Here is a 24,477-nt window from a genome sequence, read left to right as displayed (position 1 = left end):
TGGAAGAGGGATGCGGCACCATTATTCCACAAGATAGTCAATCAACTTATACCTGTTTGATGGAGGTGGAAAACGTTGTCTCAGGTGTCATTCCAGAATATCCCGTAAATACTCGATTGGGTACAGATATGGTGACTGAGAAGGCCATGACAATTGGATAACATCAGTGTCATGCTCATCAAACCATTGGGTGACCACATTTGCTCTGTGGATGGAAGTATTGTCATCCTGGAAGACACCCCTCCCCGGCAGGAAGGAAATGCTGCGACACGGAGTGAAGATGATCGCTCAGTACCATTAAGTGGTGATTGGCATTGACCTTGCCTTCTAAGGGAATAATTTCACCAAAACCAAGCTCAAAAAATGCTTCCCACAACATTACAGAACCACCGGAACCCTTCACTGTTGGAACCAAGCATTCAGGGTTGTAGAGTTCTTTCAGTTGGCGCCACACAGTCCTGCACTCGTCTCTTTGTGGAGAACATGGTAAAGGATGATTCATCTGACCATATCGCATTTCTCCACTGCTCAGTAGTCCATTGCCTCTGCTCTTTGCATCACTAGACTCGCAAATGTGCATTGCCAGGTGTGATGAGCGGTTTGTGCACTGTGACCCGATTATGGTATTCTGCTCTGTGGAGTTCTCAGCGGACCATTTTGATGAAACTGGCTGCTCCCGCCTCAGATTGAAATTTATAGTCAATTGATGTGCAGTTGCTCGCCTGCTTTGCCTTGCACTTCCAATTAATGCACGGATATCACGATCGAAGAGTATTCACTTCCGCCCACCGTTACCCTTTGCTGATTAGGTCTCTCCCTCGGAGCTCCATGCCAACATCACCTTAGACAACATTGCTCATGAAACATCAGCAAGCTGAGCTGTCTTTGTCACTGAAGCTCCTGCCAAACACACCTCAATAATCACCCCTCCCTCAAAGTCAATGAGGCCTCCTCTTGCCACCAAGATAGCCATAATTACAGACAACCAGGCCCGTGCAGCATTTTTATACATGACCCTCAGCATGTTGGGATGTTATTTGCTTGTGTAACACATGGGCCACACCTGCGTCAAAGCTGGTACTTTCAATATAGTTGGTGTCCCTCATTTACCCAGCTGTTTCCACTTTTTGGCCATTACACACACACACACACACACACATACATACATACATACATACATATATATTTGTACGAAGAGTAAAAGTACAATGAGCCGAAAAATATTATAAAATTATTTATTAAACCCCTGACATTTTAGAAGACCACTCTCTTCCGTCCTCGGAGGTAATCCTATCGAGGATTATGCAATCGCCCACAGCCGAAACCCGCAGATCACACATGGAACACGTGACACCGAACCTGTGACAGGTCTGTTGTGCCTGATGAAGCCGACTGTGAAGCCGGCGAAACGATGCCCTGAGACCAGGTCTGCTCTCACTTTTGTGCTCAAATTAGCAGAGTCTCTCTTGTTTTTTCTTTTGATTGGAAGCACTTTCTTCTTTTTTAAAAGTGTGTAATCCCAACCAATGTGACCACTCCTCATTTTCATAAATATCAAGGTGAGACAATGAAAAAAGCCAAGATTTCACAAGGTTTCGGAAAAGCGATGATAATAGAAAACCTATTCGCCAAGAAAACCTTTAGAAAACCAAGACGCCAAGGTGAACAACGAATAGCCAAGATCTTGTGAAAAAAGCTAAGGAGTGGTCACACTAATCCCAACTGCCCCAATCTTATAATATATTGTAATTGTTATTTATACATATAGTCCTGGTTATACTCTTGGTCTTTCTTGGGTTATTGTGAGTGTAGTATCTTTTTCACAAAACCTTTTGAACACCTCTCTAAAAAGCATTTGTCACGAGCCGATAAAGCATGCTCATGCAGAGTGATAAAACAGCTGACATGTCAAAATTCTGTTATTGCTTCCAATTACGTCTTTACAATCTCAATAAGTCGCATGATTTTAATTTATCTGTCACCTTTGATCTGGGTTTAGCAAGAAAAAAAAAAGGTTTCCATCGCCTTGGGTAGCTAAATTAGCCCTTGTAATAAGCTGAGATTGTGCTTGTCTCTCAGATGCCTGGCAGTAGTTATAACTAATGGAGTGCTTTATTTAAAACTGAGGACACTGCAAAACATTGCCTGTAGGTCGATGACCAAATTTGTTGCATAATACTGTTAAGTTGCATTTACACAGGCAACTTGCAGAAATCTGCTCATCCGTACAACTTGCCCACATTTGGCAGATATTGCCAAACTAGTTCTTTAAGTTTCAATTACAGAGTCGGTCTAGCATCATGACGATAATGGTATCATTTTAGGTCATTGTCTCATAACCACACCATTCTTTTAGCTATATGGCCTTCTGTCACAACATGCTATTGCACTCTGTCTCCATTTTACGGTTAAGCCTGTAAAAGTCATTTATCTTCTTTCTCTTCCACAGGGTACAAGGTTTCTTGGGTGGAATTCAACAAGACTCACAACCGAGTGACCCACAACCTTTCTAACAGCACCCTCGAGTATCGTGTCACTGGCTTGGCAGCTCTGACCACATATGTTATCGAGATTTCTGCTCGCACGACCGTGGGATCAGGTCCTGTAACTGCCACCAGCATCTCCTCCGGCATACCACCTGGTAAAGCCATCCTGTGGCTCAAGCAGCCAAGTCACAACAGATTATTATATAGACGTTTTGCAATGGTAATCTCTTTGCTCAGAATTGTTATCAATAGAATCTGCATTAAATTCACTCTGTTTATTATTTATCACCAGCAGGAAATTCTGCGTAATATAAAATGTTACTTCGAGTCTTCAACTCCCCCTCCCAACCCCAAATCCTCAAGCCTCCCATCAGAAGTCAAAAATTGGACAGTGGGGGTAAAGAGTAAGCTTTCCAAATTTGCAGATGACAACAGCTTGGAGATGAGGTGGATAGCAGAGGGGGTGGTGATCAGATTCAGGAAAGTATTGATACTTGCATAGATTGGGCAAAAGATTGGCAGATGCAATTTAACCTGAGCAAGTTGGGGATGGGAAAGAACAATGAAAATAGAGATTACATTGTGCAAGGGTTCATTTTGAAGCGTGTCACACAGGAGAAGGATCTGGAGGTGGTAATAGATACAGGAGGTAAGAAGGCAGCACAGTGCCAGGCAGCAATAGGGAAAGCAAGTCGGGTTTTAGGGTGTATAAGGAGGGGGATCAATTATAAATCAAAAGAAGTGGTGTTAACATTGCACAGGAATTTAGTGAGGGCCACATCGAGAATATTGTGTGCAGTTTTGGTCAGAGAGTAGTTGGGGTCTTTTACTCAGAGAGTAGTTAATGCATGGAATGATCTCCCTGGAAAGGAAGTGGCAGCAGAAACAGGAGATAAGTTTAAATTATAATTAGATGGGTACCTGGAAGTTATGGAGGTAGAGGGATATGAGGATGTTGGCAGGACTTTTAGGCAGCTTGAGCATTGATGGGTGATTGTGTGCATGTGTATGGAGTGCTGTTGGTGGGGGGTGTTGTGTGGTTCACGTTGTGTGTTTTTTTTTTTTACCCAAGTCCATGCCCCACCTCATTTTTCTTAGTCTGGTGTTGATAAATTGGTGTTTGGTGTTTGGTTTTTGGTCTGTCTGGTGTTTGGTCTGGTGTTGATAAATTGGTACGGCATTGATGTGGCACAAGCATGATGGGCCGACTGGCCTCCATCTGCGTCTAATTTCCTTGTGTATCCTTGTGTAAAACAGCAAGACAAATAATCTATCTCATCATTAATACAAACTTCAAGAAAACATGGCACAATCTACAATGCCTCATCCACCTCACCAATAAAAATATGGGATTAATTTAATTACATTGAAAGGAAGTTATTAAGATAATGGTGGATACAGTATAGGTGTGTAATGGGACAAATTGTAATTTTCCTGTTTTCTTGTTTCCTTGTATATTGTGCAGGGTCATCATTTGGATTAGAATCACATTAATTAGCACACTTTCAAAACCACAACTGTGGATTCACATGATCCGACGGCAATGTCATCTTGTTGCGAGGAGATTAACAAAAGGATTTTGGTTCTGTAATGACACTAAGCCTGACAATACAGTCTCCCTACCCTTGAGATGTGCCTCCCGGCAGCTTAAAACACCAATCTTGTGTGAGAATTAATAGAAGAAGGAAATAAAAAAACATTGTTGTAATGAAGTTTTTCAGATGGTTGGCAGAGTTGCAGGTTATTGCAACAAGAAAACTTTCCATTCATATAAAAGCCTCATCAATGTTCCACGCTGTAACAGAATAACAAACAAGCCGCTGTTATTAAGACAGCAATGGGTTCTTCAAAACAGGAGTTGAGAAAATGCGAGTTTACTGCCCTGATAAATGACGTAAGGTTGACATTTCAGGTATTACATCTCGTTGAAGCAGCACAGTGAAGTGTGAGTCAAAGGAGGATGACAAAGTAAGGGAGAGTTGATGTGAACAAACTTCAGACGTAAAGGACTACCCCGCTCTTATCTCGGTAAAACAAATCACATTGAAAGTTTAATAATTATTTTTCTTCCTCCTCTTCCCTTTATTTGGGGTGAGGTCCAGTGGGTACCAATCTTCCCTGCCTTGAACACGATGCTCCTCCCCTTCCCTCTGACCATAGCCAACTTTCTCAACTTTCCAACCACCTTTACCTTGCTGATGTCCCTTCTCACACACTCTTCCCATCTCAACCACACTCTACCTCTTTTCCTCCTGCCTTTCTCCCTCAACCTCTCCGCTTCCTTTGCCAACATTTTATCCCCCATCCTAACCACCTGACCAGCCCACTTCAGCTGTTTGTTTTTTGTTGTTGTTTTTAACCAATCTCCCCATCACGCTTACTTGCACACCAATCTCCTCCCTCAGTTCATCCATCCTCCTTCTATCCATCCTCTTGACTCCTGCAATCCACCTGAACCAGTTGTTCTTGTAGACCTACAACCTCTGTTGTTGTCTCTCTGTCGGTTCCATCGTCTCCAGACCGTAAAGGTAGGGTGGCATTACACAAGACACCAAAATATTCCCTTTCAATTTCCTCTATATCTTTCTGTCTACCATCAATCCCTCCAACCACCTCTACACATTTGCACCCAATTGAATCCTTCTCTGCAACTCTGCCTCCAATCTACAATTCCCATTCATTGTTCTCAAATACTCAGACATATCTCCGTTTTGGATCTCCTTCTCCTCGAACATGATATTCATTTATTTATTTTATTTGCTTCCTGGCCCACATCACCTCAATCTTATCCATACTCATCCTCAGTCCATGCTTCCCAAATTCCTCCTTCCACCCTTCAGTACCTCCTGCATCTCTCACTTATTCTCCACCACAATAGTCAGATCATCTGCATACAACATCCTCCCCAAAATACCTTTCATTTTTACATTCCTGCTTACCAGATAAATCACCATCATAACCATGAGTGGACTGGGAGAGCTTCCTTGCCTCAAACCGATGTTCACGTTGAACTTCCCTGACATCCGAGGACCAACCAAAACTCTTCCCTTCATTCCCTTGTATAACCCTTCCACCAACCTCGCTTCTGTTTCTGGCACTTCTATCCATCTCAGTGTCACCACCACCATCTCTCTCAGGACAGTGTCATAGGCCTTCTCGAGATACACAAATCCCAATGGCATTTCACCTTGCACCCAGTACCAGCGTGAGTTAATCGGGGGCCGGAGCCGAGCTGAACACGGGGCCTCACCCCCTTTCAAAAAATAAGCACAATTCAGACCACGCGTTATTGCTACCTATTTCAAAACACCACCAGCAACATCATACAACAACATGATGTAATGAGAATATGTTTTTTGAGAATGTAAAATCATGGTGACTCACCTTAAAAAGCGGACCCCCCCCCCCCGAGAAGCAGATCGTTATTTTCTCATGATCGTTATTGCTACGGTGTCAGGGTGACAGGGCTCTCATGAGCATAAGCTCAGGTGAGCTAACCACCAGAAATAGAGGTTAACAATCACAAGTTTTGAAACGTAATTTTATTTTTAGGGGCCCCCAAATGGTTGGGGGCCCCTGGCAACTGCCCTGTCTGCCCTCCCATGGGGAAGAGGTTGAAGGCTTTGCTTGCAACTACAACCTGTTCTCCACCAGCTGTCTAAACATGAACATCCCATCCATAATCCCCCTACCCATTCCAACCACTGTTGCTCTTTGCTGATCTCCATCTCCATTCTCTTCCTTATCCTCCTGCCTTTAATTTTCTCCAGTACCTTCATGACATGACTTAGGAGCATAATGACGCTGTACTTCCCCAGATCTTGAACATCGCCCTTCCTCTTCCTTATCAGCACAATTATCCCTGTCCTTCAATCCTCCTGAATTGAACCCTTTCTCAAACTTACATTCAACAGCCTCTTTATCCCACTGACTCCGACTTATTCAGCTACAATTCGCATCTCTGTACGCACATCATCAATGCCTGGTGCTCTGCCCTTCTTCATCCTCTTCAAAGTTTCCTGTGCCTCCTACCCCGTGATCTCCACAAACTCTGCTGTCCTCTCGACATAACATGGAAGCTCCTCAACCTCCCACCACCCAACCCCAAGTCCTAAAGACCCCCCCCCCAAATAATTGAAAATCGCATGTATTCAAACCCACTACTCACCCAAAGCCCTCAACTGTCCCACGCAAAGTCCTCGCCTGCCTCCACCCAAAGTCCTCACCTACCCCCATCCAAAGTTTGCAACCCCACCACCCCAAGTCTGCAACCCCACCACCCCAAGTCCTCAACTTCCCCTCCACCCCAAGTCCTCAACCCCTGACCACCCCAAGTCCTCAACCCCTGACCACCCCAAGTTTTCAACCCCTCTCCACGCCAAGTCCTCAAACACCCTCTCCCAACTCTCTAGCCCCTCTCTGCCCCCCACCCCAACTCGATGTCCTCACCTCCACATTTCCTCAAGCTGACTGTGTTATTATATAGGATTCACAGCAACAAATTTATTCCTGCACGCAATATGGAAGATGGTCGTCCTTATTTTGATTCCAATTAAGGTGGTGTTAACACATATGTTCAGCAAATTTAATGAAAGTTCTCTGAAGCAGTTTCTGATTCAGTGGATGAGGTAAGAGCAGTGAATATCAGGTGTTTTGACTTTCAGAAGGCATTGATAAGGTACCACATAGAAGACTGTTAGCTAAGGCGAGGCCTTACATAGTGCTGGTAAAATAGCTAACTGGATTGGAAACTTGTTTAGTGATGGGAAGCAAAGAGTTGCTGTAAGTGGGAGAATGTCTGGCTGGGAGGTTGTAAGTGGTGATATACCTCAACGATCATGATGTATTATGTTATGCGAACCCCGTGATGTCTGTCCCTATGTTTGTACGTTTGGCTGTCTATTGCTTCCGCTGCATTTGAAAGGCTCCGCACACACAGGCAAAGCTCAACATTGAACCAGAATAAGAGCATAATACCAAACAAGATACATTTTAAAAGTATAAATACAATGTGGAATCGGTTTGTTTGACAGTGCATTAATGTACGATTATCACAAAGTTGAACAAACCATGCTCGCGTTGTTAATAACAGGAGCCCATTCTGAAAGTCTTTGAACAAAGGTTGCAGTGCAGGGTGATTATTTAATTAAAGAAAAACCTCCATTTTTTTTATTGTCTTTCTGTGTTGAAGTTCGTTGGAAGGGAAGTCATCTGTCTATTTTCTAATGTACGTACTGCATATCGGAGAGTTTGTGTGTTTGCCCGTTTATATGTGCTTCAAAAACAAAACAACCACTGAACCAAATCTAACTAAATTTTGCATGATGTAGAAGGGTACCCCAAGTATGGTTTCTGTCAGAGTAGCATATCTGCTGGAGGGGATTCAGGATGTGGGGAAGACTTAATTCTCAACATGTAAATTTGTATCGTATTGCGCCACCCATTGGTATCCGGTATTACAAAACATCTTCTTACGTGAATAAACTTTAAACAACTTGATAATATGCATTAGGGTGATGTTGAAATCTGGGTGAGAATCATTCGAAATTTTCAAAATTGTTCATTTCACTAATTTTAAGCGGAGGTTTAAACCAAAGAATCCACCACGGAGCTCCGCAGCAAAGCGGAAGTGATTTTTGCTTGCGCCATATTTAAGTAGCAAGGATGGTTGATGAAGGTGATGCTGGCTGACTTCCAAGCAGATGGAAGATGACCTCAGACAAATTATAGAGTGAATAGAACAGAATGTTTGTGAAGTACAACATGTTATCTTTTCAATAATCCATCAGCAAGGTGCAGCACAAGAAACTTTCACTAGTTATGCATAATTTGCATTAACTACTGGGATTAAGAGTCTGCTTTCCAAATTTAAAGATGACAGGAAGTCTTGCAGTAAGGTAAAGAGCAGGATGAGCAGATTCAGGAATGTCTAGATTTCATATACAGTACAATATGTAGCGTTACTGGATACTAAATCGAACTACCCATTTCTCACCTCACTTCATTTGCTGCCATTTTGTTTTGAATTGTTCTTTGTTGTTTATGATGGCCCATACTAAGTACACTGCCCATAAATTGACTGGAGGAAAGGCGCCATGAAAGCAGTTGGCAACCAAAGCAGCAAAGCAAAGCTCGCCATCCACCGGTGGCGTGAAAAAAATGCATCGTTATCAGCCAGGTCCTGTGGTGCTGTGCAAGCTCCGTCACTACCAAAAGTCTACTGATCTGCTCATTCACACACTGTCGCTACAGCGCCTCGTCCATGAAATCACACAGGATTTCAAGACCAACTTGCAATTCCAGAGCTCTGCTGTGATGGCGATGCAGGAGGAAAGCAAGGCCTACCTCGTCAGTCTGTTTGAGGACCCTAATTTGTGCGCGATTCACACCAAGCGTGTCACCATCATGCCCAAGTACATCCAGCTGGCACGACGTATCCATGGCAAGCGAGCTTAAACCGCACGTCTGAGGCCATGTGCACAACTTCTGCTCCACCAGACTTGATGATTATGGTAAGGTAAGGCTCTTTACCTTACCTTACCATAATCACCATTATAATGTGCCCTGTGCTTGCCCCACTGTTTCCATGATCCCCATTCTTCCTCAACCTCACAAGGAAATTAAGTCGATAAACTTATACTTTACTGTATATTGAACTAATGTTGTGTTGATAAGGGACAAGTACGATGGACCAAACAGCTTTCTCTTGTGCCAAGGTTCCTTTATATATCCTCGATTGTGTTTCACTTCGATCCAACTGTGAAGATCCCTGAGAAGTGGATCAGTCGACGCAGACCAATTGCTTGGCCACCTCATTCACCTTTCACAGGAAGTAGTTAACATAATCAAATGCAAACCAATGGAGAGGTTAAAGCAAGTGTGACACTGTACAAACAGGGTGTATAGGTAAGATATTATCTTTTTCAAAAAAAGTGTGCATTTTTCAATCGTCATTATATTTTGTGTCCATGTCATGCAGAACTACCTGGTGCACCATCAAACCTCATCGTATCCAATATTGCTGCTCGTTCAGTCCTTCTGCAGTTCCGTGCAGGTTTTGATGGGAAAACATCAATCCTTAAGTGGGTAGTCGAGGCTCAGGTAAGAATATTCCTTCAAAAATGTGCGTGGAATATTTTCAGATTACATAACATGCAATTGCTATACATTAGATCAGCTGTATTAATTTTAATCCTACATATATATATATATATATATATATATATATATATATATATATATATATATATATATATATTGAAAATTGTAGAAGGTACTGAATGAATCACATGCAAATTTGAGTTAACACCTATATCCCATTTGTGCTGTGAATCTTGTCCTGTGTTTTTCATGCTGTGAATCTTGACATCTGTTTCTTGTGCTGTGAGTCTTGCCGTATGTTTCTCATGTTTAGAATATCATCCCTTCTTTCTCGTATTGAAAGTCTCGTCTCTTGTTTCACCTACTGCGTATCTCGACACCTGTCTCTTTTGCTGAGACTCTCATCCCTTGATTCTCCTGCTGCGAATCTTTCTCACTTTTGTTGTGCCTCAAATATAATTCTCGTCGTGAGCTTCTTTTGCAACATCTGAGAAAGTTGCGAATCACCGTGTGATTTATGTGTATTTTCCGTTTGCCGGGCAGACATCATTAATAAATTGGAGTTCACCGTTGAATTTGCTGATATAATATAATTATTGTCCTTTCCTAATATTATTTATCTTGGTGTATGATTCTGTTATTTCAAGGATCATCGATGCTAAACACATTTGGCAAACTAAATTTTGCTGTAACGCTTGCTGAGGTTTCAAAGTTGCTACTGAACTCCTTGAAAAGATGTAATTATCTTTACAGATGCAAAATAGTGAAATCCAGTGCTTAAATAAAATTCCAGTGCCAAGATTGGAGATCTGCACATTTTTTTTATTTCATTGATCGATGAAAAGCCAATTTAGGTAATACACAAAAAAACAAGCACATTTCATAGCCAACAGAAAAGGATTAAATATAAGAGTTGTGCAAAGAGTTAAGAAAAATGAGTGTTGCTTTGCTGATTATGGAGATAAAAGCGATGTCATCAAGAAGACGTCGCAGGTACATCACTTCTCCAAGTCTGTGTTTGTGTGAAAGTTGAGTGCAGCGTTGTCTCATTTATCTGTCTGCATGTGTACCTGATTTGTGTCGCAGCTCATTCATGAGCATTAGAGCCTGTTTTTTTTTTTTTACAAAAGTGGAGTTGCACAATGCACCATTCACAGGAGATTATAAAGGATTTGGTCTGAGCATCATAAACTACTTCCATTTATATTGCTATTACTGACAACACTGCCACTTTCAACAGCTCTTTTGATAAATGGCAAATAAACCTGGGGGGGGGGGGGCTTGGGGAATTTGCACAACTTTACAGCCATAATATCTGTGAAAACCACATTTACTAAACGCCACTGAACAGTCGATGATCCAGGAATGTTAGAATATGATTTACTCTTCCTCGGTACTCTTTATCTCTCACCTTCCTCTCTCTTTCAGAAAGAAACTGGCGAGAGTGCGGAGGAAGATTGGGAGACAATTTACGAGCAGAAAAATAACCCAAGTGCTCGCTCTCTTGAGGTCCCCAACCTCGTTCCTTTTACTAACTACAGGTGGATTGCACCTTCTTGTATTTTTATTTATTTGTCAATTAAAGTTGCTTGTTGAGGTTATTACAAAGCAATAATATAAAATTAACAGGAGTAAATTGCATTTCTTTGCTCGTTACATTCACAACCCTTGGCCAAATAGCTTAATCAAGTCTTGGCATATTCCTAAGTTGGAGACTGAAGGATAACAATAATAGTTTATTGGAGATAATTGAACCTTTTTGCATCCAGAGCTGAAGTGATGAACCACAAACGATGCATTTCCAAAAATGGTTCTGAAAATCGGTTGTTACTACCATTTATGTGGTAACAGCTACCATGGAATGTATTCTTCACAATTTTGTTGAAAGAAAAACTGTCAACATCAGAATGTGCAATGTTACAATCCCAAGTTGATGTAGAGGAGACACAGAAAAGACAAAATTGATTGAATTCAGAAAGTGTGATTTGGAAACAGATTCAGATGCATTGTATCAGTGTTAATGAATGTAATTACCGTCACCACCCGAGGTGGATAATTATGTTTTTACCCCTGTCTGTCTGTCTGTCTGTAAGAAGGATATATCAAAGAATTTGAACAGATTTGTATGAAACTTGGACAGCTTGGGTGTGTCACAATGACAAAATGATTAGATTATGGTGAAGATTCGAATACGAATCTGGACACTGTAATTTTAAAGTGATTCTTCACCATTGAGAGATAGGGCCAAAAACGATATGTAGCATATCTCAAAAACTTAAGGATGGATTATGACAAAAACTTGGTGAACACGATGAGTGTGTGACAAGCATGAATTGGATAAATTTTTGTGAAGATCCCGATCCGGATACGAGAATTTTTTTTTTAATTCGTAATTGATTCTTCACCATTGAAAGAGTGTCCAAAAACGATATACAGCACGATATCTCAAAAAGTTGTGGACGGGTTATGCAAAACTTGGTGGATGAGTTGGGTAGGTGACAATAACAAACCGATGAGATTTTGGTTCTGGTCCAAATGCAGATCCAGCCTATAATTGGAATACAAAGCATAAACTGTTCAACCTGGCAGAGGTATGTGCGATATTGGGTGCTGTTCTCATTCCTTACAGTTTTTTTTTTTATTTCGAGAAATTGTTTTTTTAACACCTCAGTGTGTGGTTAGCCCCGTTTCCATCCCAGCATGTTCCTTGTGTAGCAGCCATCTTTAACATCAAGATGGTCACCATAGGAAAACTAGTTTCTTCAATATCCCAGCTTCTATTCTACTGGTCAAAAGTTTTAGAACACCCCCATTTTTCAGTTTTTACTGAAATTTAAGCAGTTCAAGTCCAGTGAATAACCTGAAATGGTACAAAGCCAAGCGGTAAAGTGCCAGAGGTTAAAAAAAAGTTTAGGTTACCAAAAACTGAAAAATAATGTAAATATCAGAGTTGTTAAAAAGGCCCTTTTCAAGGAACAAGTAATGGGTAAGCAACTGCAACTGTCCTACAACAATGGAATTAAATTCAGCCTTGAAAGTTGATGCAAACAATTCCTACAGGTGTCCCAACTTTTGTTGATTAGTTGCAAACCCTTTGTCTGAATAAAAGCAGTGTTGGAACAGACTGTGTTGCTACACCCTCTGAAGCATTATTTGGACAATATTGCACTGCAGGAAGTAGTATATTGCTATCATAATGGTGAGAAAAAGACAATTAACAAAGGAGGACAGACAGACCATGATAACCCTTAAAAGTGTCAGTTTTTGCTTTCGAGAAATTGCAAAGTAAGACAAGGTGTCAGTGAGTACAGTTTCCTACACCATCAGAAGGCACTTATAAACTGGAGGAAACTCTGACAGGAAGAGGTCTGGCAGACCCAAAGCCACAACACAATCAGAAGACAAGTTTGTGAGAGTCAACAGCTTGCGTGATAGGTGGCTCACAGGACAGCAGCTTCAAGCACAGCTTAACACTGGTCGAAGTAAGGAGGTCTCAGTTTCAACTGTGAAGAGAAGACTTCGAGATGCAGGTTTGACAGGTCGAGTGGCAGTAAGAAAGCCATTGTTAGGTTGGCAAAATAAGAAAAAGAGGCTTGCCTGGGCCATGAAGCACTGCCAGTGGACAACTAAAAACTCGAAGAAAGTCTTATGGACCGATGAATCAAAATTTGAAATCTTCGGTTCATCACGCAGGGTAATTGTACACCGTTGAGTCGGCGAAAGAATGGTTCCTCAGTGTGTGACACCGACTGTCAAACATGGAGGAGGAAGTGTGATGATCTGGGGTTCTTTTGCTGGATCCAGAGTCGGCGACTTGCACAGAGTGACTGGCACCCTGAACCAAAAGGGCTACCACAGCATTTTGCAGCGCCATGCAATACCCTCTGTTCTATGCCTCATTGGTCAGGGGTTTATCCCACAGCAAGATAATGACCCAAAACATACCTCCAGGCTATTTCAGAACTACCTTCAAAGAAAAGAACAAGACGGTAGGCTTCAAATCATGGAATGGCCAGCACGGTCTCCAGACTTAAACCCCATCGAGCTGCTTTGGGATGAACTGGACAGAAGGGTGAAAGCAAAGCAACCTACAAGTGCAACACAGTTGTGGGAACTTCTGCAACAGTGTTGGGAAGAACTTTCCGAACAATATTTGATTTCCATTGCAGAAAGAATGCCACTAGTATGTTTGGCTGTTGTATCTGCAAAGGTGGGGACTTTGATGGGTCAAAAATTTAGATTAAATTTTGTTCAACAAAACGATTCCATGATTTCTTTTTTATCTGCAATTGTTTATTTGTTCTATGCTTTAATTTCAGAGTGCATTGAAACATTAAACTGCTTAAATTTCAGTAAAAACTGGAAAAATGGGGGTGTTCTTAAACTCTTGACCGGTGGAGTATGCCAGTTGTCAGTGTAAGATAACTGCTTCTGCACACATTTCTGAAATTAAGGACTCCATTTATACCATCAAAAACCCTCTCTCTGAGGGTTGTTTTCTTGGCTTTCAAGACGGACAACTTGATGCAAACAGAGAAATGAACAAATATCCTTCAAATCTTTTTTTAAATGAGCAAGATTTAGACATACCACAAATGCACTATCTAAGCACTATCCCCACTACTTCAAGATATTATTCAACTCAATTTTAAAACCATGTTAACTGATTCTGCTGTCACTAACTTTGCAATCGCCTCCTTTCTCGTGTAAAAAGTCCTGTCTCCTTCAGCCACTCCTCATAGCTTAGTCTTGTTAGGCCCGGGATGAATATTGACTGCTTTATACTGTACCATCTCTATGGCAACTATGTCCTTCCTCAGATGTAGTGACCAAAACCGAACACAATATTCCAGATGAGGCCTCTCTAAATTCCTCTACAGAGTTAACGCTACCTTTTGATTTGTATTTTATGCCCATCTGGATACAACTTAAATCCTCGTTCAATTTACCAACTGTATGATTGCCTGGCACTGAGCTACCTGTTTACCCTGAATCTATTACCACCCCCAGATTCTTCTCCTATGTCGCACACTCCAAGATTATCCCTTGCCTTTTGTTAACCCCATTTTCATTATTATATACCTGGTGTTGGCTTCGAGGGTTGAGTGGCTGGCTTGGGATCTTAGGGTCCTGAGTTTGAGCCCCATTGGCCACGGAATTAACACCAGGTGGGGTTGACAGTATGTAATCCTTCCGAGGTGGTGAAATGAGTACCAGTGTACTGGTATAGGGGCACAGCTTCACCAGAAAAATGATACCTACGAGGCAGCCAAGCTGTGCCATGCACAGGAAGAAGAAGATTTTCTTTATTCGTAGCCAACCACGGCACCTTACATGTCCTGATGTTAAATTGCATGTGCCAATCTTTTGTTCAATCCCTTAAAGTATCCAGACTTTCCTGAATCTGATCAGTCCCCTCTCTGCTCTATACCTCATCTCCAAGCTATGTGTCATCTGTAAATTTGGAATTCCTACACTCTTAACCCCACTGTTCAAATTGATCATTAACACAAGATATTTAAATATCCGAAAGTATAACCAGAAATTTCCCGAATTATTGTCATCTTTCCACAGAAAACAAAGTGTTCTGACAATATTTTAAGTTAAGCCTGGTGTTGGCTTAATGGTTATGGTGGCTGGCTTGGGATGTTAGGGTCGTTAGACTGAGCCCCTCCTGTTGAATTAACACCAGGTGGGGTTGACTCAGCCTTTCGTTCTTTCAATGTCATGCAAACTGATATTCATGGTGGTACTCTGAATCAAGTTCAAACTATTGATACAAGAGACAAAATGCATTGATTTTCTCAACACGACAATAAGATGAGATGCAAATTGGTGGGAGTAAATTATATAATAGCTGCTCAGTGCAGAAGTGTTTAAAATGGCATAAGAGGAGGAGACTGCGGTGAACAAGAACAGTCCACTGGTTATAATTGTTTTGAAATTTTTATCTTCCATCTGCAAATGAGAATTGCTTGCGATCGTTTCTGTTCACTCCAAAACTGTGGAAACGCCACTCTGATATTCTTGCTTCAGATTTTGATGCAGACCCAGGTGCTTGAGTATATAACTGTACATGGAAGCTTCTTGGCAATAAAGTGTCTTATTTTCAATCCTTGAATCCAACTTAGTGGATAATTACATATGTGGAAGGTGATCTTGCATCGCAGTCTGTGTCGAAGGACATAATAGAGGACACAGCATGCTGAGGAAGTGAAGGTTTTGTAAAGAATGCTGCAGAGGACATACAGATAGACAGATTTTGAGCTCGTTATTCAAGCTGTCAAAGAGGATCATTACATCAAATATATGCCTGGGCATGCCTTTATTGGTGGGATTCTTGTCCATGAAGCTCCATGGGCATGATATTGATGTTATTTGCTTGAGTGTGAACTCTTCTCCCATCACCCACCCCCACCCACAATCACCCTCCTCCTACCCTGATCTTTGGCCACCCATGATGAGAAAGCATCTCACAAGCAACATAGATTTGAGCGTAATTCTAGGGCAAAGCTTTAAGGCTTGGCTCAGAATATTCCACCTGTCAAACTTGATTCTACATGCAGCATATTGGATGGTATGGCAATTGTGTATGGAATCATTTTGAAGCAAAGGCTTTTTCTGAACGTTGTGATAACTTTCAAAAGTTTGTGAAAGTATAGTTTTCAAAAACATGAACTAGGGTGGACATTACATTTGCCCAGTATATGGAAAAAATACTCCATCAAGGATGGAACAGGCAGTGAGAGAGCAGCTGCAAAAAGCAAAGGAATCAAAAGGAAAGTGGACAGCAGAGGGCAGAAAATTGGAAATTGTGAAAGGTTTATTGCCCTTGGATGAAAACAAAGCAAGTCTTGCTGTCTGTTCAGAAGCTACAAACAGCAGACATGATTAGATGAACCCAACAAAGACCTGATTCTGAATGGAGATTTCAAAGGTTCAAAGAAAGCTTGGTTTTCTTCAGACGAGGATGTGACCTCAGCAGATCAATATCCTCTGGCTTGACACTGATGTTATGCTTCTCATTGTGGCATATATGCCAATATATGCCAACATACATGAGGGCAGGGACAATCATGCACTTGTACTTCCATGGCTCTTGCTTGCACAAAATCCATCCATTGACAATTGTAGAAATCCTAAAACCTTCAACATATTATATGAAGAATAAACACATCAAGCATGTTGAAATTGTTAGCCCCCATTGGACAGTCTGAAACGGGGGCTTATGGATTTGGTCTCGATTTTCGTGTGTGTGCATCCACAACCATGTGTCGGTCATGAATGATGCAATTTCATTTGTACTTGGCAAAAAGACAACACATGTTGGTATACATATGCTCATCTTTTTTGTCACATCAGATCCAAGATGTCTGACTGGCAGCCATTATAGTTGTTAAAAAAAACCTGATGTTAAACACGTCCTCAACCATTTATTGGACTTGCATTTACCGATGTTGTTTAAATGTGTCACATAGATAACAAATGATGACTTACATATGCATTTATTTTTTTTTGAGATCAGATTCAAGATGGCGTACTGGCGGCCATTTTAGTTGTTAAAAAAAAAACGATGATGAACATGTCCTCAACCATTTCTTGGATATGCATTTACCAATGTTGTTCAAACTTGGCACACAGATAACGAATGAGAGCTTACATAAGCATGTCATTTTTTTTTGAGATCAGTTCCAAGGTGGCTGACTGGTGGCTATTTTGTTATTTAAAGGCGTCCCCAACCATTTCTCTGACATGCCTGGTCCAATTTTGTTCAAACTTGCACAAGCAGAGTACATGACAGCATACACGTGCCCCTCACTGAATTTTGTGATCTGATCAAATATCGCCGGCTGGTAGACTGGCGGACATTTTAGTTGGAAAAAAATCCCGATGTTGAACACATCCTCAACCATTTCTTGGACATGCACTCACCGATGTTGTTCAAACTTGTCACACCGATCATGAATGATGGCTTACAAATGCATGTCATTTGTTTTTTGAGATCAGATCCAAGATGGCAGAATGGTGGCCATTTTAGTTGTAAATATACACCGATATTGAACACATCCTCAACCATTTTCTCAGACAAGCATTTACCGATGTTGTTTCAACCTGGCACACAGAAAATGAATGATGGCTTACATATGCAGATTTTTTTTATACAACCTTTAAAATTATTATTTTATTTTATTTGAGTTATATACCTGAACACTGTGTGGAGTAAGGTGTTCTATGACCTCTCTAGTTATGGTTAGTGCTTGTGATCAGATTGTTTATTTTTGAGATTGCAAAATTCACATTTTAAAAACTCATTTTCATTTATGAGCACGCTCACTTGAAATTTTAAGACATCATATAAATGTTACTTTTTTACGCTTGTGAGACTAAATTTTTTTGCATCTATGCTTACATTTACAATAGTTCCAACACTGTCCCATGGATGGACATTAAACTGGGCATCCCATCTGCCGGCATTAGTTGGTGGATGTTAAAGTTCCCATGGTGTCCTTTGCGAAGAATATGTGAGCTCTGGCCGTCACCCTGAACAAATTACAAATTCCTGCCATGACTTAGTGTGTCGGAGTGGCGACCCGTCTGACATTGTAACCTTAACCAATAAACTGCTTTGGCAGAACTGACACTTTGTATAGAGCATGGCACATGATGTTGATATAGTTCCAAACAGAAGAACTGAATTTCAAACAAATAATCTAGTAAAAACTGACGATTCTTTGTACTTTTTTTTTCATACCCAATGATCCAATATTAACACTTCCTTTCCCTTAAATTCGTCAGAGTTCATGCAGGGCTTATTATTCCTAAGGCATCTGAAACAAGAATGCAAGTCCTCATTAAAGATACAGCCCCCAACCACATCTTAAAATGGGACGTGCAGATCTTGCATTAAAATAACATTCATTCATGAAATAAATAAACACATTAAAAAGTTGGACAAAGGTAAAAGGGTAAAGATAAATAAATAATTCCATGTGGCATGTCGGCAGGGGAGATGGTAAGGTGTATATAAATAAATAAATAATACAAATCTTGTGTTGGTAGTGGACATGGTAAAACGTGTATAAATAAATCCAAGTTGTTTGCGTTGGTCTTGAGTGTAGATTGTGAAGTGTAGATAAATTAATAAATAAACAATGCAATGCTGTATGTTGGTGGTGGACATGGGAAAGTGTTTAGAAATAAATCAAAGTTGTGTGCATTGGTCATGGAGATTGTAAATTGCATAAAAATAAACAATGGTTCCCCAAAGCAGATACAATGCTGTACTATTTTCTCCTCTGATTGTTTTTTATTTATTTATTTAGAAGGATAATCGTTTGTCGTATAACTTTTGGCTCCGATCCCAAAATCATTTGACATGCCTCATGAGCAGATGTTGTTGCATACATGTGCCGAATATGAAAGAAATCCGTCATTTCACTGAAGAACGGACACACTGAAGAACGAACCGACTGACAGTGTCCGAAATATAAGCCCACAAACAAGCCGATGCCCTGTTGGCAGCTAAAACGAAACAATTTCAACCTGTTTCCTGCTTCTCCTCTAAAGGTTTCGCAACACATCTATTGGAGAATGTTACGGTGTAGCACCTCATGACCATTACGGGCAATGACATTTGCTCATAGGCTGTTGGCAGGCAAGGCCAGTCTGCAGAGGTAAAGGCCACAGAAAAGTAAAATTGCTGTATGGCATCACGTCATGCACAGAAGTTGAAGAAAAACCCTCCACACAGCCTCTTCAACAACACCATTGTGTGGTCAGGTCAGGTATGGGAGCATGCGCCGGAGTAGCACGTCACATTGTGTGGACATGCAATTAAATATAGTATTTACAGAATTTACCATTTATTATGAACGAGCAAAATAAGCCATCCCCAGTGACGGAAAAGTTTAAGTTAATGTATCAATTTAAATTATTTCATGGACTTCTAAAAATGTTCATTGTGTTGTACTCAAAAAATCCGCCCTTTTCAATTAGAGACCAATTTGTCGTCCTGTTTACCAAAATTGCTTTATTGGTCACTTTGGCCTCGATTTACAGCCTCAAAACGGCCTCAAAGGCTGCGGCGCCATCTCTCATGTTATTTCATGCACAAAGTTTTATCAGCACCCAAAGTATGGAGTTTGTAGCTTTAAAGATGTGTCTGTGTATAAGGAACAGACTCAGAGAGAGAGCGAGAGAGAGACGTACATAATATAATATATAGATAGATTACTTTTATTAACATCGTAAAAAGAGATTTTTTTTGTTTTGTTTACTGATATATCTTGAAACTTACTGACATATATTTGCTCAATGAACTTTTCCGATGACTCAATATAAAATGCTTTCCAAATTTGTACATTCTTCAGAAGAAAAAAAAAAGTGGTTTGTAAAAATTTTACTTTAAATCAAAATGAAACGAATGTCGTTTGAGAAATTTAAATCATAAGAGGTCTGGGCCTGTTTTTCATATTCCAATTTGAACTTTTCATTCCTGATGCTTAGACCCCATGTTCAAGTCTGACACAGTGCCTCGATTCATTCATCATCTCCTTATACATCTTGCAATCCATACAAGAGTACACCGATATCGCCTAATGTCTTTGTCCTAGATGTTTGATGTTTGTATGTGCTCTTCCATGGGACTAGAATGCTCTAAAAACAACAACAATAAGCAATCACATATATAATAAATAAATCTCCTCCCACCATCCATTGGCAGATTTCGACTGAGACAGACAAACATCATGGGGACAAGTCCACCAAGCAAGGCCACACGTCATGTGAAGACCTCGCCAGCAGCTCCAGATTATGCACCCACAAGCATCATGGTGCGGACGGCAAGCGAAACGAGCCTTTGGGTACGCTGGGCGGTGAGTACTTCGAACTGAATAAGAGCTTGTTTTTACTGAGATTGTGGAAAAAGTAAGCAGTGCAAAACCAGAAGTCAAACCATGCGCACAGACGGGCGATTCACCCAATAGAATCCTGGGAGATTCTCCTGGTTTTGCCTGGATTTTCACCAAAGTGTTGTCTTGGGTTAACTTCATAATTGAGTGCAGCATCATTTGTGGTATTCACCTGCAAATGACTTGAACTACTTTGTTTGTCACCCGGCATTTGACACTGAATGAAATACGCTCGATTTTGCTGAAAGAATCACCTGAAATTTTCCAGGAACCGTTAACATAACTTCCACGCCTTCCACGCTGTTGTGTTTTATTTGAGATGGAGTGCTTTGCATACAGTTGTCTGCTTTCACTCACTGAACAAGCAAAATGAAAGTTTGTGTGTTTTTTTGATACTGAAAACGCCTGCTCCCTTTGGGAGTGGTCTGGGATGAGTGGGTCGGTGGATAGTGGGGGATGTGGGGCAATATACATTTCGTATCGTAGCTAATAATTCCCCCTATCTGCAGCAGGAATCAGCAAACCACTTGCACTGTGGCACATGTGCAGGTTATAACTGGAGGTCATTTCCATCCCCCCCACTCATGGAGTGTGGTCATTTGTGTTCATGACCTGGCCCTGGGTACTGACAACGTGTTTGCAAAATTTTGGGGAGATCAGCCTTGCGATGTTTTTTTCTACGGTTTTAAGATGTACACACCCACACACACACACACACACACACACACACACACACACACACACACACACACACACACACACACACACACACACACACACACACACACACACACACACACACACACACACACACACACACACACACACACACACACACACACACACACACACATCTTATTTAATATTGTAGGATCCTTTTAAAAGGCATTCGTTGTGTGAGAAATGCAATACTTTTGATGTCGATTCAAATTTTCCTGGAAAGTACCTGCCATTCTTGCCAGTTGTATTTCTTTCAAGTGAATGTAGTCATTGCCCACAAATAATTGTCCTGGATTTGCACAGATAAGTGGCCTCGGTGTATGGCCAGCTTCAGGCCTCAAGACTGGCCCTTTGGTTTGGCATACATACTCCACGGCTGTAAATTGACATCACGCCGGCAGTTTTACAGGCTTTGTAAAACATACAGCATCATCAAATTAATTCCACCTATTTACGATCAATTCCGTTATGAGAGTGACATTTGTTTTATGGGCCAAATAGCTTTTTATTTTCTCTCGCCACTAAATACCCGTTTCCTCTGGGAACGTGTCTCGGTGAAGAAAGAAGCTAAGCTGTGCAACAAACTAATTTTTGTGAGATTTCAATGGGTTGTCTTGAAGAAGAAAATATTTCACTTCCTGTTTTCAGTCAAGATTTCTTTATAGATGACATTGCTGATATGGAGCTTCTTGTCCTTCCCATCAAGTGCCAAGATTTATATTTTGTTGAAGTCACCAACTCGATTTTTAACTGTGCAGCACAGATCATGACCAGACAAGTCTGATCATATGAAAACATCAACCTTGCAAAGTGTTTGTCCATGTGACTTATTGACTGCCATTGTGAAGCATAGCCATACAGGGAATTGTCATGACACCATGTTGAATGGAAAGACCTGGTGTGATGGAGAGATGGAAATGTGAGATATGTAAAGCTGATTTCCTCTGTGTGCCCCTGGGACCAGCCCAGAAGCGGCAACACGGTGATGAAGGGCAATGGTTTTGTACCTGGGTCCTTTGCAATGATCATTCATTGGGTTGGATTAAATGGCCTACCCGTCACTTCGCTGAGGGATTTCATCAAAAGGCAGCATGTTGTATTTCACAAACACATTGCATATCTATCTGTGAATTTCAATGAGGATGTCAAATGATGTGAAACACATGGAAATGTATCTTTTATAACATGTTGTTGATGTTGCTGCAATAGTGGCTGTGGTTGTTGTTGTTGTTGTTGTTTGTGTTCTGCTTCTGTGGACTTTTATATCTTTTTATATTTGTTGGACAACACAGGCCAAAAGTTCAACATAGGCCAAAGGTCAACAACTTAGGTGAACTTTCTAAAATCCTAATTTTCATCCAATTGACTTGAAATTTGAACAGGATTTGCATATCAGGTCAATGAATTCAACCACCAATTATTTTTATGGTCAAAAGGTTGACATATGCCTGATTTCTAAAATCTAGAGATATGGCCAAAAACTAGTATTATATATGTATGTATATATATATATATATATATATATATATATATATATATATATATATATATATATATATATATATATATATAATTTTTGTTCTTCTTTTCCACCCTGGGATGTCTGAGTGTTACTATTGCTTCCAAAAACCTCCAGTTTTGTTGTACTGTACTTGGACATGTTAAATAAGATGGTGTTTAAAACTGCATCAGTGGCACTAAACTATATATATATATATATATATATATATATATATATATATATATATATATATATATATATATATATATATATATATATATATATATATATATTGTTGGGGGTCGGGTGAGAGGGCAACTGGGGGAGGGTGGAGGGAGATATCTCGGCTCCCACCAGACTCCCTGGAATTGAAGATGTTGCACATGGATAATTCCGTGTTGCAACGGGTCGCGAACCGACCGTGGACGCCAATAACTCAACCACATGACCTCGGTCCCTCCTGTCTATGGGTTAACCGGGTTACCTAATTAATCACGTGATTTAATTACCGGGAAATACGCCCTCGGCATGCCTTGGCTAAACTGGATCACTTTACCGGATCAGATGCAGCTGAGCGACACTGCCAAGGACGTACCGGAAAAAAGGTAAGGATCGTTGGGAATAAAGTCCCGGCTAAGCTACGATTCTGACCATGATGGATCAATGAAAGAACAGACAAAAACAAGCAGGGAACATTTCTAATAATAATTTATTTACAAGCAGGCGAGGAAAAGTATGTGACACATTTAATAGTTTTATTGGGGTGTGTAATGCAGGGATAGAAAGAACTGTGAGAGGTGCGGCAATGTACAAGCAACTTACAAAAGCAGACACAGAGCAGACTTATTCCGAAATAATAATAACCTTCTGCAATCTTAACTAATGTGGACAGGCGCCACGACAAAACACACATGCTCTCACACACACACACACACACACACACACACACACACACACACACACACACACACACACACACACACACACACACACAACCCAATGAAGAGGAGTTATTGAAGCGATAAAGTAAAGGAGTTCAGGCTAACGGTCTTTCGGGACCTTGCACGATTGCCTGAACGCGCCACCAATACGCTTGGGGGGGGGGGGGATGCTTCGCTGTGCGATACCTCCCTGACAGCTGGTGTGTAGTCCCTTGCTTCCTGGCGCTACGTGCAGCTGGCGTCGGTCCAGAGAATGAGACGTGACCATCGGCGTGAAGGAGTGACTTGAGTTGAGAGGGTGGAGTCGAAGGCGATGACGACAGGAGGGCGGAGTCAAAGGCAATGACCAGATCCAGCGCGTGCGGGAGGATAAGAACAGAGAGAGAGAATGGCTTCGCTATCCGCTTTTTATAAACCGCACGGTGAGGGGCGGGGGCCACCCTGAAGCGATGTGTCGTCTCCCGAATCGGGTGCTCTGATTTGCCCTGGCCCCCGCAAGGCGTGGCCACGATGGCCGAAAGCTGCTCCACTCCACTTCCGGCAAGATGGCCCCGAGCCCGGAGATCGTCCCGCTCCGACCTCACGGCATGACATGCATTGCCCCGCACAAAACTCCGCGGCATGAATTGCCTTGCACAAACTCCTGGACCGTGTCGACAACCAGCCGAGGGTCGTGTCAGCCCCGCATGCCCGCCCGGGCACCCCCGGCTAGCGCTGGTCAATGTGCCTGCTCCGTGATGCACCACGCAGCCCGAGCTGTACAGCATGTCCCTGCCTGATCGCGGCTTCACTGGCCAAAGAGGCGAGGAGACGGCCGC

General features: G+C 41.4%; 1 protein-coding gene and 1 pseudogene across 4 annotated transcripts in view; both read left to right on the top strand.

Annotated features, from left to right (window-relative positions):
- Positions 1 to 24,477, top strand: part of LOC147022221 (protein sidekick-2-like) — a 676,300-nt gene that overhangs the window by 474,999 nt on the left and 176,824 nt on the right. For all 4 annotated transcript variants that reach the window (XM_085892916.1, XM_085892915.1, XM_085892914.1 and 1 more), the window contains 4 exons: positions 2,450 to 2,641; positions 9,466 to 9,587; positions 11,016 to 11,128; positions 20,311 to 20,461. In XM_085892916.1, the coding sequence (XP_085749042.1) occupies positions 2,450 to 2,641; positions 9,466 to 9,587; positions 11,016 to 11,128; positions 20,311 to 20,461 (578 nt within the window). The remainder of the gene's footprint in view (positions 1 to 2,449; positions 2,642 to 9,465; positions 9,588 to 11,015; positions 11,129 to 20,310; positions 20,462 to 24,477) is intronic.
- LOC147022222 (histone H3-like) lies at positions 8,371 to 9,155 on the top strand (annotated as a pseudogene).

Source organism: Eptatretus burgeri, chromosome 8 (genome assembly GCF_056783735.1).
Source record: "Eptatretus burgeri isolate ZD-2024b chromosome 8, Ebu_testis_v1, whole genome shotgun sequence".
In the NCBI taxonomy this organism is placed as follows: domain Eukaryota; kingdom Metazoa; phylum Chordata; class Myxini; order Myxiniformes; family Myxinidae; genus Eptatretus; species Eptatretus burgeri.
This window is presented reverse-complemented; position numbering and strand designations above follow the sequence as displayed.